Source organism: Homalodisca vitripennis, chromosome 5 (assembly GCF_021130785.1).
Source record: "Homalodisca vitripennis isolate AUS2020 chromosome 5, UT_GWSS_2.1, whole genome shotgun sequence".
NCBI classification, from domain to species: Eukaryota; Metazoa; Arthropoda; class Insecta; order Hemiptera; family Cicadellidae; genus Homalodisca; species Homalodisca vitripennis.
Genome location: NC_060211.1, coordinates 28,712,412 through 28,733,185, shown reverse-complemented (window position 1 = coordinate 28,733,185; position 20,774 = coordinate 28,712,412). Strand labels below are relative to the sequence as shown.

General features: G+C 33.5%; 1 protein-coding gene across 1 annotated transcript in view; it reads right to left on the bottom strand.

Annotated features, from left to right (window-relative positions):
- Window positions 1-274: 274 nt before the first annotated feature.
- The window catches only part of LOC124361899 (potassium voltage-gated channel subfamily KQT member 1), a 402,353-nt gene continuing 381,853 nt past the window's right edge, over window positions 275-20,774 (bottom strand). Inside the window, exons 11-14 of the mRNA XM_046815954.1 lie at window positions 20,078-20,234; window positions 13,290-13,412; window positions 11,292-11,384; window positions 275-1,655 (exon numbers count right to left, since the gene is read on the bottom strand). Coding sequence (XP_046671910.1) covers window positions 1,647-1,655; window positions 11,292-11,384; window positions 13,290-13,412; window positions 20,078-20,234 — 382 coding nt within the window. The 3' untranslated portion in view covers window positions 275-1,646. The remainder of the gene's footprint in view (window positions 1,656-11,291; window positions 11,385-13,289; window positions 13,413-20,077; window positions 20,235-20,774) is intronic.

The following is a 20,774-nucleotide window of genomic DNA, read 5'->3' as shown; positions in this document are numbered from 1 at the left end:
TCCAAGAGCTGTCTCAACGTGATTGGCAGAGTCGTATGGAAGCGTGTCAAATAATCTTGGAAAGTCTCCCACCAGACGCTGTTGTTTTTTTTCAGTGACGAAGCGCATTTCCATCTGTCTGGAAGTGTGAATAAACAGAATTTTTGCTAATGGAGTGAAAAAAACCCGAAGGAAATCCATGAGAGGCCTCTTCATAGTGAACTTGTGACTGTTTGGTGCGCGTTATCACGATGTGGAATCATTGGCCCTCATTTTTTTGAACAATGTTGTATGCCAACATGCTAGCAGGATTTTTTGAACCTGTCCTACCACAGAGGGCTTTCGAGAATGTGTGGTTCCAGTAGGACGGTGCCACAGCACATAGTCTACTGTCCGAATAGCAATGAACATTTTGAGGCAAGTGTTTCCTGGCCAGTTGTTTTCCTGAGGGGAGGGGGACATTGTGGCCAGCGCGATCACCCGATTTAACCCCATGTGACTTTTTTCTGTGGGGTTACTTAAAGACCGAGGTGTTCAAACAACGCCCCAGAAACCTGCAAGATCTGAAGCAAGCTATACGGGAGGAAGTTCTGCGCATATCTCAAGCCATGCTTGAGAGAGTCCACGACAGTTTCAGAATTCGCTTGCAAACAATTTATTGATAACCACGGCCACCACTTATCTGATATTCTTTTTAAAAGAAAGTGTAAAAAACTTCCCATGTCATAGAGTAAGTTAAAATGAATAAATTTGTTTTTTGGAAAAAACTGTGGTTTTTATTAGCATTTAAAAATAGGGAGGTTATTTTGCCGCACCCTGTACATGCTTGTGAACATGATAATAGCTGTAACTTTTAATACATTTGAACTAAACATTGTATAGAACCATTATTTGCTCATAGTTTGCATGATTGCTTTAGCCACTCGACCAATACAAATTTTCAAGGCCATTCGCATTTGTGCGAAACTCCTGTCTCAACTGTATCACAACATAAACATAAAATGACACGTTTTTAAAAATATCAAACAAATTTCAAGTGACTGTTATTCCTGAGTATACTATTTTGGATTCTGGGACATAATTAAGAGGAGAAGCAAAAAATCTTCTGGAAACTCTGTCATGAGAGTGACTGCAATAAAAGTTAAGTGAAGATGTCTAATTTTACCAGGCGAAGTTAGGGCTAAGTAGCCCTCTCTAACACTACCTGGGGACCAACGGCTTGAAGGTGACTTCCGAACCACCACCAATGGCCGCTTGCAAGGACAGGATCGCTCAGCAATGCAGATTTCAATCCTACAAATGTTTGATCCAAGACTGGTGTAATCTGTGCTTTACATGCAAGACGAAAGACATTAAATAGTTTATCTAATAATAGCGTTTTTTCTGTTATCAGTTAGCAGAAGCGTTTCCAGTATGACAACCACGGAGGACATCATAAAAATGTGCACAAGCTTCCCCATCGAACCAACAGCCAAAATTATACGCTTGAACGGTTACACAGTATCCACTTTCCTCACAACTAAAGGACTAAAGTAGCAATATCTTCAGCGAGTCAATGATTTATGGTCCCATAGCGTTGACATCTGTGATTAAAAGATTTGGTCTATTTCGGCGAGTTTCACACATCCCTTAGGTCTACACACAATTCATCCCTGACTCCATTTACATCAAATCAGCTATAACAGAGAAACCAGAGTAAATTTCAAAACAAACCAGTTTCTGTTTAAGAAGGTGCTAGTCTAAATGGAATACTGCTACTTTATCCTGGGCTATACAATAGTCACAAAGCGGTAGTTTATTCTATGTTCTACTCGTACACTAGGAGCAAGCGAGTGAGGCATAGGACTTACAACTATGTTGTGCAAGATATGTCATATTGCTCCCTCCCCAACACTGCTGCTGTGAGATTTCAACACTTTGGAAACTGCTTTGCCATTGAACTCTACATTTTGTACCATTTTTATCACAGTCCAGTGAAACAGCATAACTGGTAGTGTTTAAGTGGGCAGCCAAAGTATTGTAACAAATCGACAGAAACGAGTATCTCATTAGTCAAATGTTTAAAACTAAGTGCATTATTTCTTCGAGTACACAAGATGTACATTTTATAATATCTACGTAGGCTTTCGTTTAGTTCCATAACAAAATGGTTTCCAGGTTTAAAATAATTTTAAAATAGACATATTTTAGGTAAAATTTAAATTAGATTTATATTAGTTGTGAATATTCAATTGGAATCACAAACACATGCAATATACTCAAATTATTTAAAATTAATTCTGCAATATTGTTTGTTTTCACTTTTTATTAATTTAAATTTTAATTAAGATTTTTGAGGAATCCCAAATGTTGTGTACCATTATTACGTACATTTAGTACGTTTAAATGTATGTTTAGTGCAGGACGTTAAAACTGGACTTATTTCGAGACTGAAAATTTGTTAAAACTGTAATTTTGTTTCGTAACTGCACATAATACTACTAATATCAATCATAGATTAGATTGTAATGATTTATTCACAGATAAATTAATACCGTACTTAATATATATTAATAAATTAATAAAATGAAAATGTTTTAAGCCATATTAATAAGGTGATTTTTATATTTACTTCAATTAAGCCATTACTGCAATTTGAAAAATGTATAATGGTCTCAGTAAAAGTTTTATATTTGTTTTAACTTAACTGTGTTTAAGCCTCTCTTTGTGATGAGAGGAAATTCACAATTCATTCGGCACAATTAAGAGTTATGTCTAATATCTAAAGAGTAGCTCGTTTTAACCATATTACTTTGACTATTAAGACAAACGCATTGTATTTCCCCTATAAGATTGCCATAATTTTTATAAATTATAAACTCCACATAAAACATTTGCAAACACAGAAATGTTTTTTAAGGAATGATTATTTTAGGGATCTCAATAACCAAATAAAATAGAGTAAATTAAAAAAAAAAGTAAAGAATATCTTATTTTACTAGACGAGTTAGGGCTATGAATCCCTCTGTAATATTTAATATGGGGAACAATAATTTGAAGGTGACTTCTGAACCACAACCAACGCCTGAACAGTTGGGTTGCTTGCAAGGACAGGATCACTCAGCGGTCGCCCATCCAAGCAGCAGCCATGCTCAACTTTCTGGATTCGGTTATATTTGGTAAATAATCATGATATATACAATAATGACCAAAAAGATTTGTGATTGAAAACACTAAAAGTCACAGGTAAAACTCTTATTTCTGTTGATTATAAATATAATATAAGGTAGATCTGATATCGATCTTGCTGCCTCTTAAGAGTATTAATTAATTTAATTAACGTATGGGTTTTCTTTATTTTCAATGTTAACAAAATGGAACAAATTGGTGACAATTACAAATTAAATTCATTTAATACAGGCTACAATTACCAATGTAATAGTAAAGCCTGTACTGTATTATTGCTGCATAAGATATCAAATATGTTATTTTTATGTAATTATTCAGATATTTTATTTGTGGTATACAGGAACATTGAAAAATATTGGGAGATGAAAATATTCTGAAATAATTACCTCACATTATTAATATAGAGGATAACGTTTACGGAACCTACTTTATTGGTTTGTTATGCAATGATTAATCTCTGAACTTAATCCGTTGCTAAATCACTCCTTATAGAGAATACAAAATTTGTTCAACAAGGCTGAAAGCAGTTTTCAAAGAGTTTTCACATATTGTGTGCTAAAATTATCATAATTAAGTTGACAAAATTATTATCTTTATTATTATCAATATTATTAATAAATACTATTTACAACAGTAGAGTTTCTGCACAGCAGATATAGAATAGGCACCAAAGTATTCTGTTTGAGAATTCCCATTTGCCGTCAGAATAGGCCGTTGGAAAGAGAAGCAGCTTTCGTCCATTTAAAAACATTCTTCACTACAATCTTCGGGAAGTGCATCTTAATTCTAATGCCAATCTAAAACACGGCTCTCCGTTGAATGCTGGACTTGGAGGTTATTTGAGTTTATACACTGATTTCTTACGAGTAGTTTCGTTGGCTATCTTCTTAACCCTTTTAGTACCACACCCTTTTTTCAGTTCACTGCTCAAAAGTGTCAGCTCCTTTGGAGAGTGTGCAATTGCCTGTATCTGTTTTACCTTTTACAATATTTTATTATTTTTTGTTTTGTTTGTCTACCAACAATTTTTACTACAGTAAAAAAACAACAAACTATATTAATTATTCTTACAAAAATATTTTAAACTTCTCTTTTAATTTTTACTGTGGAAACAAAGAAAAAATAACTTTGTTTATTTTCATTCAAAAACCAATAAAATTTAAAAAAAAAGTATTTTACCTATGTGAACATGAAATTACTGTATACATGGTTTTGAGTAAACAGGTTACACCATATTCAGTTTTGATCACAAGTAAATGTATTGCAAACCATTTTACTATAAATTACAAATTACCTGATATTTTTATCCAGAACTTCTTGGCTATGCAAGAGCTACACACAGTTTACTCTAAGGAATTTATGTGTAATGGTTATTATTTTCAGCCTGGTAATAAAAACCACAAATCTTTTGTAAAAAGAATATTATTTAAAAATCAACATTAGTTTTTTTTGTCACTAACAGGGGTTTTTGGTACTTGGCATTGAAATAACAATGCTGGTACTAATGTAATCAATTGGATGTTGGCACTAAAGGGTGAACACCTAGAACCTTGTATGTCATTGAATTAAAATAAAATAATATTGCAATATACTTGTACATGTGTTGCAAGAAATTTTCATAAAAATTTGACATAAAAATATTACTTTTAAGAGTCAATTTAGTCTAAAGGGGGGGGGGATTATCGTTCTTTACTTTCATTGAACTGTGCAATTTCTGGTACGAAGTGACGTACAAAGAAAATTATTCCTGAGGGGAATGATATAAAATACCTTTCAAAAACAGGGGCTCGGAAAAAAATATTACCCAAGATAATTTTTGAGTTAGAATACCTTTTCAATGTGTTCTAGATTAAAATAATGTACTGGGTGCAATTTTTATGTCTTTTAAAAATTTCAGAGAGGCCTTTGGCCCTAGAGCCCTCCTTATATACGCCCATGCAAGGGAGGTAACAGGGGATGAAAACTGACTTTTATCTGAACGTTTTGACTGATATTGTCAAGAATTCATGATCCCTGGGTTGTCTTACCCACTTGGAAATACTTAAAAACATGTATAAACATACTGATCAGTACAATTATCCAAGATGTAAAATATTGATGATTTGTGTTTATAACCTATAAACACTACTGTTTCATATTTTCTAAAGTTATACAACTTGATATAGTTTTGTTTTTAGTAAATAACACACACATTTCTAAAGTGCTGTCTGTGTCAATTCAAAAATCATGACATAATAAAGTTATTATTTTTATAATAAATGGAAAAATGACAGGTTACTTACAATTAGGCCACTTTCAGAAGAGAGGGACGTATTTGATAACAAGTTCCATTCTTCAAGATCGTCTTGAAACGTCAGTTCCATTTTAAAAACACACACATTGTGTCAGATTAAGACGTTATTCTTTATTTCTTTCTCTACTTCTTTTCTCACAACACTTTCAACCAGGGAAAAGATGATACGAAGGTCACTGAACACTGTTCATAACCTCAACCAGGAACTGACATTTGTGGGGTACAGTGCATCACAAGCAAATTCTATTGATTGGTCCTACAGTAGTTATTAACCTTAGTGAGGCATCTGGATTGCCTATGCGCTTGGTTTCTTCTGTTTATAAGGCATGGGATAGTTTTAAAGTATGACAACGTTTGCTGAGTGGAATTGGCTGAGCTAGCAACAAGTCAAGCTACCATGGTCAGCCTCCCTGTCAAATCAAAGTTTTGCTTATTGTAAAAAAGTATTTACTAATTTGTCACTAGCAGGTTAAAAAGTGAAGACTGCCAATAATTTGATCTTTGAGAAACTTGTAGAACCAAACAGAATAATAATTTTTAAGAAATGAATTTATTAAAAAATGTGTTATACCTTCTTCTTGTCCCAAGAATTTATCATTCATCCCAAATTTGAAAACATTCTAGAACTGATAGCCAATGAATGACAGAGGTTATTTTACCTAAAAAGGGTCACACATATCCAGGATCCAAACCACACTTTGGAAAGTCATGAATACTTTGACAGTTATGTGGTTTAGGTTCCATGGTATAACTGTTTCGTTCTACATTATTACATGAAAAACCGAACTCTAATGACCTCCAAACCCAAGTCACTCTCTGGTGAAATACTGTATATAACAAGGACTACAGGGGTACCGCACTGCTCATTCCGTACGGCTCATCAGAATTCTCAAATACGTTTAAGATAATGTAATACAATAAATTACGAAGCATGGTGAAATATGTTGGACCCTAAGGAAATATCAAAAATGCACTACGGTACAATATCATGATATTACATGCTAAAAGTAGTAATTAAAATACAGTGATAAATCCGTGTCCAAGTAACAAGGGCAGTTTTATATACATGTGGTTTCGTTCTACTCAACTTCTTACCAAAACTCACTCAACACAATCATAACCAATTACAGTACACTCTAAAGTAGCACACGGATTGCTGAATCGGAACTGTTAAACACCTCGTCAGCGGTGGGCTCTGCATGTTGGCTATTGCATACCAAAATTCCACAACCCGATGTGGAAACAAATAAATCATCGTGCACATTAGAAACTAATTTTTATTTACTGTGTTTATATAAAAAAGGCCTCATAAAAGGAAACTCTGATTGGCAACTTATTATTAGTAACATTAAAAACCAGATGTAAGAGGAAAACTTTTAGCGAATTTTAAGAATAGATTTATGACAATGATGAAATTTCTCCCAGATCATATAATCTGTGAAAAATTTAGCTCACTTTATTCCCAACTGCCCATGTTACAAAGACATCCTCAATATCATCAAAGTTCATATATGAAACTATAATTATTATTAATAGCTTTGCTTCTATAAATAGTGTTATTTATATCATCTTCTCAGACTAAGAATGTTTCAATATGCACTAATGGAATGTCTACTTTAAAACATTCAAGAAATAATCTTGGAACCCTTTAGAAATTATAATTCATAAAGATAATTTTTATTACACGACTATACATTTTACAAATGGGTATCCATATTGATCTTGATTTGTACATATTTAACGTGTTTGATTGTTAGAGACTGTTTCAGGGCTAAGAAACAACCTCACTCTGATGCTCAAATAATAATATTTAAACACATCAATTCATAATCATGATTATACGTTGAATTTAAAAGTTGAGAAAATTGCGAATCAAACATAATTCAAGTTTTACATGACTATAATATGGATTTCTTTTCCTGGTAACTAACTAATTCAATAAGGATTTTAGCAGCCCAACATTGTATGTAATAAAACTACAAAATCTAAAACCCTAATTGATTTTATGTTTGTCATAATACGTAATGATTAACCAACAAAGTTTTGTTATCAATTACTGTGTAAGAAAGTTAAGCAAATAACAAGCATTCATATTTATTTATGATTAAAGCTTAATATCTCAGATTTAATAACAAAGCTTAAGGTTCTGAAAAAATGAATTAAACATTCAAATTTACAGCCTTCTTAAAACAAATTCATCAATTCCAATGTGTGCATATGCAGATATATATATTTACAAAGAATTGAAATTTTAAAATCCAACAATAATCCATTTTAAAACAATTATTCACTACATCAAAATTCATTAATTTAATAAACAGATGCCACAGCCATTGGGCCTAAAACAAGTCCTCAAGTACCTAAAAAAACACACAAGAAAAGATTAAAATTTTTCATGTAGCCAAGTTGTGACTAAAGAATTTAAGCATAAATCCGTGATAATAAGCATTACGAATTTAAAAAAGTTGGTGCAGACATTTATAGCGTGATGTACTTGCCTCTTTGTTTGAGAGTGCTTAGTGCATTGATAATGTGGTGACAAAAATACTTCAGAAATACCAACTTGTTTGTGAAAAAACAATTAAGTTCAGTTTAAAACTGTATTACACATTAGTGTTGAGTTTATTTTGGGTACTGAGTAAAGAGCTGCTTTAAATTTTTTTATTTACAAGGGTAGTAATTTAAATACATTCTTTATGGAGAAAGGTTTATAAATGTCATAAGAAGTAAACCAGACAAGGACCCAAGAGCCATTTGCGCTGTATTAGCACTAAGACAGAAATCGATCGTCAGCCATTTTAGTTTTGGTGGAGGTCCCAATGAGAGGGTATCAAAAGGGTTAAAATATAAACAATACGTTTTTCGTCAGATCATATTTTTCCTACCTTCATAAACTCAAAACCGACCATTATAAACATAAATAATACGTTTACCATCATCACAGAACTAGATAAGAGTCTGAAAGTCATTACTTTATGTGTCTGTGTATTGTTAGTTGACACTGATTTAAAAATTATTAATTTGTCTGATGGTTGGTTTAAGTGTAAAGCTAAGAAAAATAAGATTTGACAAAAAATTATCATTACATTACGTGTTCACGACGACATGTACCCCATTGGGTGCACATGATCTTCCACAACTGGGTACAAACCGGGCTTTTGTAAAGTGCGTTGTGCACCGCATAGGGTACACGTTGCTATACATTTTATTATTGCGTTTTTATTTTTTGCCTGCCTTGGTAGTTTGTTAAATTTGATCCCATACTTAAATAAATAACTCAGACTATCATGTACCCCGTTGCATCCAAATTGTGGTCTCAATGACCTAAAAACAAACTGCTGTGTCTGTCACTAATAATGTGTCCCATCCCACTATTGTTCAATTTTCGGAATAATCACTCTGGGACTGAATTTTTTATAATAGTATTGTGCTGTCAAAAAACATACTTTTTGATCATGATTAGAGATGGGCCAGAGATAGAAGGTCAGATAAGCATATCCATTTAGAGAGGATTTCTATCAGTCAAACTGACCTTCAGGGTAGCAAAAGTGTCAAAAAGTCAACAACATGACTCCCATAGGGGAAGATCGAGAGCCATGGACACAGCTGAACTTACTGAACAGATAATGAACAAGCTGGAAGATAGCTTAACCATAACTCTTTTTTCATATTTTTACTGCTTTAGCCATATGCTTACTAAAAAGACAACATTTCTAATAACAAAAACATATGCTAAAAAGTATAGACATGTCTCAGAAAAGTCCTAACCCAATTATTGTTTGAAAACCTTTTTCTTTCTTTTCATTGTTAATATGAATACTATAGCTTTAGAAATCAAACAATGTATTAATTGCAATCTAATAGTATTATTGCTGTTTTTAAAACATCTTGTATTATTTTAAATTATGTATTTTTCCTAAACTAAACTGAAGCCTAATTTTAATGTTTTTCCAAAGAGATCAATAAATTTGGTAAAGTAAATGTGCTAGTTATCTCAGCACAGCGTAATAGATAGCATGCCTTTATACATGCTACAAAGCAGATGACGGTAAGACATCTGGTTGTAAAAGAAATTTGGTTGAAGTATCTAATTCAAAATTTCTGCAGTTATGGTCAACATTTTTTAAACCCTTAAATCACTGATAGTAACATATAAAAGAACGTTCCATATAATTATCACCCTTGTTGCCAGGAAATACAATACCAGATTCAAGCTACACCAAAATTCAAATTCAGGATTAAATTGTCTTGGAATAATAATAAGAATTACTTTGTAAGGCAAATGTTCAATGGAATTTAGTACAAAAGAATCCCTTTGAATGGTCTCTGTATATTGGTGATTGATAACCCAGTTTAGAATAATTAGTTTTATGGTAATAAAATTCATAAGCTAATATTTAGACTGAACATCTTATAGTGTAATAAAAAATGTTGCTTCACTAGAAGGACTGTATTTTGTAGATGTCGTTTTGTAATATCAACTATTTATAAGGTGTATTATCAACTCCTTTCATCTTAAATGCCCTTCAGACACCCCCCCCTACTCTACTCCTCCATATCAATGTACTAGACAGACAATATATAAAGGTCAAGTCTTGAACTATAAAAGGCAGTCTGTTAATGAACTTCCTGTATATGGATATATTAAAAACTAAACAAATTTTGGAAACATAATAATAATGAACGACCCGTCAAATTAATTGATTGCATTTGTTAAAAAGAAACACAGATGTATCAGAATGTTTTTGGCATGAAAATTAAGTTCATATCTTTTAGATAATATGGCAAAAATAAAAAAGTACAAACAAACTGTACAACAAAAATATGTAATAAATTAAATTAAATATTCAGTCTGTCCCCCATTTTATATTGATCAAACAGGTTCATTCAGGTAGAGAATCTTTTAGAATCATCTCATTGATCAAAATGATACAACACGTGCCATAGTATTAATGTAAACATCAATACTCTTGACTTGTGTTGTGCCTAAAAGTAGATCTATCGATACACTTAAAGAATTCCTTATTCTTCGATCTCAAAAACGGAACATGAATGTAATGAGAAAGTGAAATATACGGTTCTCAACCAAATTCCAACACCTTCACAAAGTATGATAAGAACAGAACAGTGATTCAAAGAGATGGCGACAGCACAGCAGAGGATAAAACTCAAGTGATAACAAAAGTGAGCAAATAAACCAAGAGATTGGAAAGATGAGACACGCTCACAATTAGTTGAAGTAGACCAGTCACTTTGTTATATTATATGTATTGTGTATGCATTTTTATTTAACAACGTCACGAAGTCATGAATAACCCTGTATAGAACTTGGTGATGGCCACATTGTGACCGTAACTGGTCATTTAGAGTCACTGATAGAGCCGAAGAGTGTTCAGAAAACAATTTTTTATTGACTAAATAGGCCTACTACACTTTCTAAATAATATTCTTCAGTGGTCACTTCAGTACTACCTAAACATCAGTTTCTCAAAAAAATTTTGAAAGATAATAATTTTGTAATTAAAAACACCAAATGGTCTAACATTTTAAAATGGTTAAAATTAGTTTCTTTTTATGCAAAAGGATTTTTTTTATTTGGAACTTTATAGACATGTAGCCTTTTATTAAAATGCTTAATTTATGTTCAGTTTAATCCTTTCATTTAAACTTTAAAACATGATTTAAACTTGAGGAAATGTGGCATGGCATTAACATTTTGTTGGTTAATCTGTATGAAAGTACAACTACATTTAAAAAAGAAAACGGAAAGAGATTGAAAAGTGTGCATTGTACACTCAAGTGTATGTGATGATACAATGTTGGGTGCGGTATGGACTGGACATGTTCACACCTGTTCCTCCATCGCAGGAGTCGACAATCTATGGTGCGTCTGTGCATTGGCTATATACATCAGCTGATCCAGCTTCTTGTCCATGATTGACAGCTGCAAACACCACAAACATTACTTCATGTGAGAGTAAATAACTATGGGCTAAAATATCGGATAATAAACAAGCAAAAATAAATAAACTAGGTAGATGACTTTTTCTTATTCTTTTAGGACAAGAAGCTTAGACATTGCACTTAGTCCTAAAAGGACCTTAACACTGCTTCCGGAATGACAGGATATCCTGGATGGGTAAGGTAAGGGCTGCCTCCTGTCGAGATCCCTGAGGAAAAAATTTAGTGCATTAGTCCCAGTCATGTTTCCTTGGAAGAAGAGGAAGCCAGCTCTGAACCAGCTTCTCCAGTCAAAGCAGACAGGGGATGGCACGCCCTTATGTCTAGGCTAGCAAGAACCTTTGACACTTAGGGAACCCTACCAACTCTAACAGTCATGTCCCGCAATAGACTAGACCTATCGAGCTACCCTTACACCCTAGAATCTCGACAATTGCGGTTAGTGCAAAACTAAATTCCTCTTAAGTATGTGTAACATTATCCTCCTGTTTAATGAGTGTTCACAAAAATAAAACATAACTTCACAAGAGTGTTTAGGTTTTTAACATGTGTTACACCTAAAACTGTTGAACTTAAGTTTGCCTTTTTGCAGTGTTTTACATAAAGATTTGTAACTGTATTATAAAAAAATATGCTTGCTTCAAATTGGTCTCAATTAAATGTTTTTTTCAACAAAAAAAATGTTCAGTCCTAAATAACAGCATCAATATTTTAAAATTGTTATTTACATTTGTAACTTTCCTAATATAATGAAAGAAATGCCATGAAAATTATTTGGTACTACAATAGATATTTTTGATCTCAGATGGGCTGAACACACAAACAAGTGTGTTTTATAATCAATAAAATCCAATAGATTATTTTTCCAAAACTGTTTTTGTGTGAATAATATAAATACAACTTTATGACAATTATCATAATTAATTAAGATGATCAACCTTATGGTAAGCTTGGTCCATTTTGTATATGAGGAACATTTAGACTTAAAATTTGTTTTACACGAATTTATTTGTATTTATATGTATTTTTTTAAATAATTTAATACATTTCTCTTGAAGAAGATTAATGAACAATTTAATTCACTACATAGGTCACATAGTTGTCTTTGTCTTGTTTTCCAAGTTATGATATGATTGTTGGTGCTCATTGTCAAAATGATAAATTTAGTAGTTTACTTCCTTGAAATATTTGTACTTTTAGTGATCTGAATCACAATTTGGAGAGAAAAATCATGGTATACCTACTATACAAGTTGATAATTAGCCATCATATACTGTATATGTATAGGATATAGGCTTAAAAGATCCAGTCCTAAAGAATACCATACGTAGTTTAATATCTGTTTGAAAAAGAAAGATTTTATAATTGATTATCTGGCTTTTGCTGCTGAAATAAGATTCAAGCCATGAGAATTAGAATCGTAAATATGTTGTTGTCTTCTGACACACATTAGAGACAGTTTAGTAAATATGCATTACCTAATAAAATGCAAATAAAACACTAACTGCATAAGATATTGTGAAACATTCTGAATAAAGGTCCTAAAATGAAACCTTGCCAGATTCCATAACGAGCGGTTTGTACTCGTATTAATGAAATAGCTGTATTGATGTATGTACATTATATATGGTTCTAAATACTTTCAACAACGAAAGCATTTAGATAATTCATTAGTGTTGTTATTTAGAGTGAATATGTATAGATGATTTGTTCTATATAATAATTTACAACTTGGGGAACTATTTTTATTCGTTTATGAAAGAAGCTGGCATAGAGTGTCTAAATATAAAATATATCGAACCAAAAAATATTTAATCTTTAGTACACTAATGATTAGTTCTAATTGGAGAAATTTCTATGTAACACATGGTATCCTACAACCATATACCTGCTGTTCAACCCTGTAGAGGCGGGCCCCTATTGTCATCGGCTTGACGTTGCCAGATCTATCGATACCTGCCAGGTAGCTGCCCGGCTTGCCCAGAGTCTGGTCCAACCTCCTCTGCAACTCCTGGCAACAAACACTCCAGGTTAGCATCCTCCGACATTGCAACAGCACAGAGTCTTGGATGTATGGTACATTGGATAATTTACATGACCAATAACCATAATTTAATGAAAAAACGCCATAGTTACAAATTCCTTAGCCCTAAAACTGTTACCGACCATTTTTTGACAAAGAACGGCATTTCTGTAATGTTATCCGATCAGTTCTGGTCAGTCAAATACGCCCTTGGATATTAACTTCTTGATTTACTACATCAACATATCAATGTGGTTTAGGCTATACATCAAAACTATGTTAGCTATAGTTTTCCTTCCTTGTTAGAGGAAGTTTGACATAAAATATAGTTCATTGCAAACAGAGAAATATAAGCATTTCTAGTTTCCCTGTTTCACATCTTGTGATGCTTGTGAAACCAATCATATAATAGAATAACAAGTATTATATACTTTTCTAAGTGTTTCATTACTATAATCTGTGCTTAGTTTAACTTTACTACTGATAATAATTAGGTTTTAGAATGAATCCAATGTCTTTTTACTGAAATATGTAAAATTAATACTATCACAAAAAGTATTTTTTATCTCCAGAAATGAATTATGAAATTCATTTCATTGATACTGTATTGTATAGTGTTCATATCTGAGAACAAAATTGTACATTAGAGAACTATATTCTTATATTATACTTATATTTGATATCTGCATATATAAGTATGCAGATATCAAAGATAAGTAGCTATCTAACTTTTACTACAAATCACTCTCATAAAACCTGTCTTTTGAAAGAATCAGGCTTATCAGAACTGTGTATGTCTTTAACAATATCTGTATGTATATAAAACAATACATTCACATATCACAACTGATGGAATATGCTGCTTTAACAGGTTTGAAGACTCAATAATTCTCTAATAGTTTGGACAGTACCCAAGGGAAGATTTTTCAGTGAATTGGAAAAAATCTAGTGTAAAGTGTAAAGGATATTTTCAAAAACAATGTGAAGTTGATGCTGCACAATGACAATATATTTTCTTGATCGTGGCAACAAGGCAAACTGGACATTGGCATTGGAAATATAATTCACTTGAAGCAGAAGTGCTCATACACAAGCAAAGCCCATGATATTGCATGTGAAACCATGGATAAAGGCTAGTATGAGATAAAATAAACTCATTAACTATATTTTGGTTTGAGCTGATGAATTCCATGATCTCTGGTACTAAATAATATTTAGCACAATAATTGTTTTACAAAGTTGCCCACAAAAGAAGTAAAAACATTTCAAAACATAAATTTTTAGGGAAAAATCTGCAGTTTATATAAAATCTTACCCTCAATAAGTATGGATAAATATCCTTTAAAATAAAATTACTAGACAAGAGTCACATGTTATTAGGTTAAACTTGACTTGGCTGTTCAAGGCAGCTACTGAAGAAAACATCAAGCTGATATAGAGACTGGTTTTAGTATGATAAAGTACAACAAGCCATTAAGACACAAGAGCAGACAAATTCCATAAAACAATACATTCACAAATCACAACTGATAAGAAACGCTATAAGAAAAGGTTTGAAGAACTTAATAATCCTCTGTTGGTCTAGACGTTACCCCACTGATGTTTTTGAAATAAATTGGTAAAGCCAACATTAAGCATAAAGTATATTCGCAAAACCAATGTGAAAGTTGATGCTGCAAAAATAAAGCGAAACTGATGCTGCAAAAACAATTTGGGGATATGGATCTAGGTTAATTTTTACCCTTTGGGGAGTATTAATGTTCTAGAATTTAATTAATTAATTTATGAGTTTAAAAGAGTAAGTGTATAGGAACTGAATAATGGGTATTATTGTATCTGTAACTATTACAGATTTGTTTAATTTCTACAAATCATCTAATAAACATCTTGTAAATGAATAAAAACAAATTTTTGCTCATGGAAACTATACAAAGTGACTGCTTACATTATAGTACATAATGTGATTGTGAAATGCAGTATTTCCAGCCAGTTTCCTTTGACAATAGTTTACTCAGGAAGGCTCTTTGGTTGTTGAAGATTAAAATCAACAGTTTTTATTGGAAAACAATACACAGTGTTTGTTGGTATAGGATAGGAACAGCTGTCTACAATTATCTTCCCTAACAGTACAGTAGCATAATTGAATAAGCACACAGCTTAATTTTACAGGATATGGATGGAAAACATTCTTTTAAGAAAGAATTTGACCCTCAGTCACTTTAATTTTCTTCAAGCTTTAAGAGGTATGAAATAAGTTTAAAATCAACAGTCAGTCATGTGAAGGAAGACCAACTATTTAGCAAACAAAAACAATGAACAATGAATTCCGGTTTCTTTATTCTATTGGCTAACATTGATATATCTATTATTTACATTTCTGACTTATGATTTTAAGTGAGATATCACACAATGAGGATACTGTTAAAAGATATCCCCTTCCTAAACAGAGTTTTTGTAGGAGTAAATAAGAGATTTTTTAACAGTACACCCAACTCCACACATTAGAAGGTTCTGAAAAAGAATAATAACGCAGATATGGTGGGAAGGGTTGATTCAATGTGAATGATGTATTTGTTGTGAACTCTATTTTGTACTCTAGGTGTCTCTGATGTGGGAAAGATTAGAATTACTAAGCACCATAGTTCATTTTAAGCATCTCATCACCAACATTTTTTGGATATTTTCAGACAATATGACTCCAGATTCCAGGAATCGAGTCTGACAACGTCGGATTCCAGACGCTACACTAAGAGGAAAATAAACTGGAGGTAATAATCCATATTCACAAAAGAAGAATGGTGAAAATTACATGTCTGAAAGCTGACTATACCAAACATGGGGTCCAATCGAAACTAGAACTATTTGTGTAAATTATACTTATTTTTGGCAGAAGGGGTTAGATATTAATTTCCTTTGCTTTGTTGGCTTTGTCACATCAAGACCTTTAATTTGAGGTACCTCTTTATGAGGTCCCACATTTGAAGTTTTTGAGTTCCCCCAAACCTCCCATTTTGAGAGTGGGGTAGTTTCATCAGAATCTTCACTCAGGTAATTTTATAACATATTCACAAAAGCCATTTGAAAATTCTCAACCATTAAAAGTTAAGGTGGGTGCATATTGGAGCACCTAGTTTAAATCCTACAGTTGATTGTTATGTCGGTGAAGTATTATCAAAAAGATGAATGTTCATGTCTTTCTTATTTTTTGAAAGAATGAATATTAGCTTGTAAGTATGACCTGTTAGTGACTATTAACATTGATCCGATGATCGACTCACAAACGTTCATCCATCTCTATTGTGCACTGATTTTCCCACTGGGATGATTCAGTGGTTATAGCGTGTTGTACTGATAACCAGATCGACTCTATCACCACACACCATCCCTTGGGTGCTTTGGCCTATTAGTAACTTGCTAATTGACTTTTAGTATTAACTTGTTAGGATAGATGCAAAAGCTTACAAGTTATCTCGTATAGACGGCTTTTGGTCAACTATCTGCTGTAATTGCAAAATATCTGTTACATATAGTGAATTCACATTCATTTACTTACCTATTTATAAATAAGATTTCATTTTTTCTATATTTTATCTCTGTAATACTGTTTGTTACCTGCTGACAGTCTTACAAAGGTTGCACATCTTAATGTTGAACACCCGCAAATAACAGTATTTCAGTTTCTATTAAAAGACATTTCCAGGCCCATGCTGGGTACGTCGAAAGGGCGGGGGAAAGGGGTGGTGAGGGCGCCAACCAACTGGGATACCGGGGGTATGGAATACCCCCATGATGGCGGGGGGTCCGGGGGTTCCCCCCCCCGGGAATTGTTGAAAAAATAAACACCTAAAAACGTGTTTTTTAAGCTACATGAAGCACATTTTTCTTCAAGCAGTAACGAAGAAAATTTACACTTTTAGCAAAGACCTGTTCATTGTAAAAATATTACAAATAATGCACACAAATCAAAGGTACAAAAAATTTAATAAACCACTTAAATCTGCGTTTTTTTACCTTATTTGACACTTACAAATTGTAATGAACGAACATTGCTTATTTTTATGCATTATCAATTTAAAAAATAAAGAATGAAATCAATAAATTTGAACGTATATACCTCGAAAAAGGAAAATAAAATAAATGGTAGTTAGTTGCAAACACTCTTGAACTAATTAAGTTGTTAATTTTTTGGAGCATCTCTCTTTCCTACCCTCCCCCCAACACGACTGCATTATAGAATCGCCCACTGCCACTGCGCAAATGTGTAGACCCGCTCAGTCAGCAATTCGGCAAGGCTTACATGTTACATTTTAAACAACATTTTAACTCAAACGAGTTTCCATCGTTTGTATTATAGTGTCTACAACACAGTTATAGACAGTTATCCTGAAAGAAGTATCTTCAGGAGAAGAGGCAACACTTTCATCACTACATTTTTCACCGGCCATTTTTTTACTATCCTTGACCTTGATTTTTTTGTATGTAGTTTCCATCATCAAAATCTTTCAGATCCTCAAATTCTGAGGACGCCTCGATCTTCTCATTGAATTTCCTAACGAATGTGTGTGCTGCTTCTAGAGTTTCATAAAACCAATTTCGCAGGTCTTTCAGTCTTTCAGCTGCTGACTGTATTAGCCTCCAGGCTTGAGCAAAGTTCAAGATTCTTCGTTTGGAGGTAGGCAATAACTGTTGTTTCAAACTCTAGAAACATACTAAGAAGTCCTGTTGCACTACTCCTGACTGTAGTGTTAAAATTCAGGGGACAAGGAAATCTTTTGTAACGCTACGGTCAGTTCATGGAATACATGTTTGGCTTGATGTGGAAGGGTCAAGTGGGGTGCTTGTTGTCCAATATCAATCCTGCCAAATATCTTAGTGGTAGCATCACACTTACTCCGCCAACGTATAGCACCAATAGCGCCGAGTTTAAAAAACAGGATTTTCTGCTGAATAAAACTGTTGTCTCTTTAATGATTCCTTTTTAAAAATACTTGTGCCTATTGGAGCAAAAAAAAAATGTGATCGTTGAAGGAAGTATTTGTGCTATATCAGTAAGAACTAGGTTTAAAGCAAGTGTGTATATGGTTCGGAATTCTCTCCGACAATTTCGCAGTTAAGCCTGCATAGGCTCCACTCATATTTGACGCCCCATCAAAAGCATTAGCTATACAATTTTCCACTGGGATTCCGACATTTTTCAATGTATTTTCTAAAGAATCCATCAGAGCATCGGCTTTAGTTGATGATACACATTGTAAAGCTATCAGTCTTTCCTGCACTTGGCCTCCGTTTACGAACCGAACAACGTCTGAACATTGATCATTTCCTGATATGTCTATTGTAGTGTCCATTAAAATGGAGAAGTTTACCGCTTCCTTCACTTTGAGCTGATATATTACTTACAATTTCATCACGAAGAATTTTAACAATTTTAATCAATGTTGTATTGCTGAGAAATGTCACGTGGCCACCTCTTCCGACTACCTTTTCTTCTTCTCTCCTGTTCCTTTTCCTTTTTAGCTCTTTTCTCGTTTTTGGCTTTTTCGTCTAGTTTCAAGAGGCCGCCGGTTTTACCTTTAAGGCGAGGGCGCAGGGGGGACACGTCCCCCAGTCCCCCCGGGCCAGCACGGGCCTGGACATTTCTGAGATGTAAGTAATTGTATACATCTTAAAGTACATCAACACTACAAAAAACCCTTTTGAGGAAACAAATGTACCTTTTCATCAACAAAATTTAAAAAGTTGACAAGAGAAAGTGTTTTTGTATTGTGCTTATAGTGCTTACATTGTGTAACAAATATGATTATATTATGAACTATACAGTCTTTATGTTTAAAACTTTAGTACACAAGAAGGAAATCTTCCTTACCTGTTGTGCTCAAGTGGTCCTCTTGCTCACTAGATGAGGGTTTTCTCCGTAATCTGAATTGAGTAGCTCCTCAGAGTCAAAACGGATTGTTCTCGTTATCAAAAACTATGCCTCCCGTCACATATACTGGCTGCTAAGGCATAAAGGCACCACCCCTATGCTATGCACCTGGCTTGCTTGGGAAACCAAGTTTGAGCGAAGGAGTAGATGCTCCTCCAAGTGAAGCTGTGTTTTGATGTTGTTTTGTCTCTCCAGACACAGATGGACAGCAGATATCTGCTGTCACCGTGTTACAGCGTACTCAGTTGAAGATTGTGCAGAAGAATGTTGCATTTCGCATTTTCTTTGAGTACCATCCCAGCCAGCATATGAGACTAAACTCCACTACTAAACTAGCCAGTGAGGGGGTCCAAGGAGTCCGGACTCCCCGAAATCTTTATTTCCTTCAATTATTTTCAGTGAACGATTATTATTATTTAAATAATTCAGTATTACTGACATGCACTGTTGAAAGATCGTTCTCAACACAGATATGGGTCAGGAATTGTTTAAAGGAATGAGGCCTTACTTTCTGTCCACTTTGGAAAAAGATCAGTTGTCTTGACCCTCCTCCCCAAATTATTTCTTGGCTACGTTATTGCAAAACTAAGATGATCTGATAGACTAACAACTAGTCTTTCTCTTCATAAATCATTTCAATTAAATCTTTTACATTTCAGAAATTGTATACTCTTTTGATATGCTTAAAACACCTTGTACAAACAATGGTTAAAGAATATTTGCTCACCTTTATCCTGACCATCATGTTAAGATGGCCTTGACTGTACTGCTCTATCACATCTCTGACGTCATAGGGCTTTCTCGCTTGCTGGAATTTCCGTCTCGCAACAAAATATTTTATTTTTCGTATTGCTCTGATTGCATTCCTGTGCACTTCTGTTAACCTGCAAGAAAACACCAGACTCTCCATCAGTTGGAAAGTTGTTCACAGTTTAAAAAAAGAGAACAATTAGTTTTAATTCCTGGCATTTTGATACTGGTACAGTCCAATTCAGATTCTTTTATGGTGATTAAGTGAAAGTGTGGCTAATCAGCATAGGCACATGTGAATAATGGGAGGACATGAAATCAATAAGTATTTCATTGACATGGGGAATTAAATTAAGTGAACATTGAAGTGATTAATTCCTTAGACTAAGACAAAGACGAGAGTAATAGCATAATTTTATTTTTACTTTTTTTGACAGACAGTGACATTAAATCGTCAATGAATAAAATCAAATCTTCAGTGATTGGAAATGATGGCCTCTCTATACAAATGGTGAAAGAGTGAATCCATATGAATTGATAGCCATTACAGACCTCATTAATAAATTACTAGAAAGAGGAGAATTTCCTCAAGGCTAGAAAATAAGTATAATCTACCCTCTGCCGAAGGCAAATACCCCTAAAAGTGCCCAAGATTTGAGATCAATCTCTATACT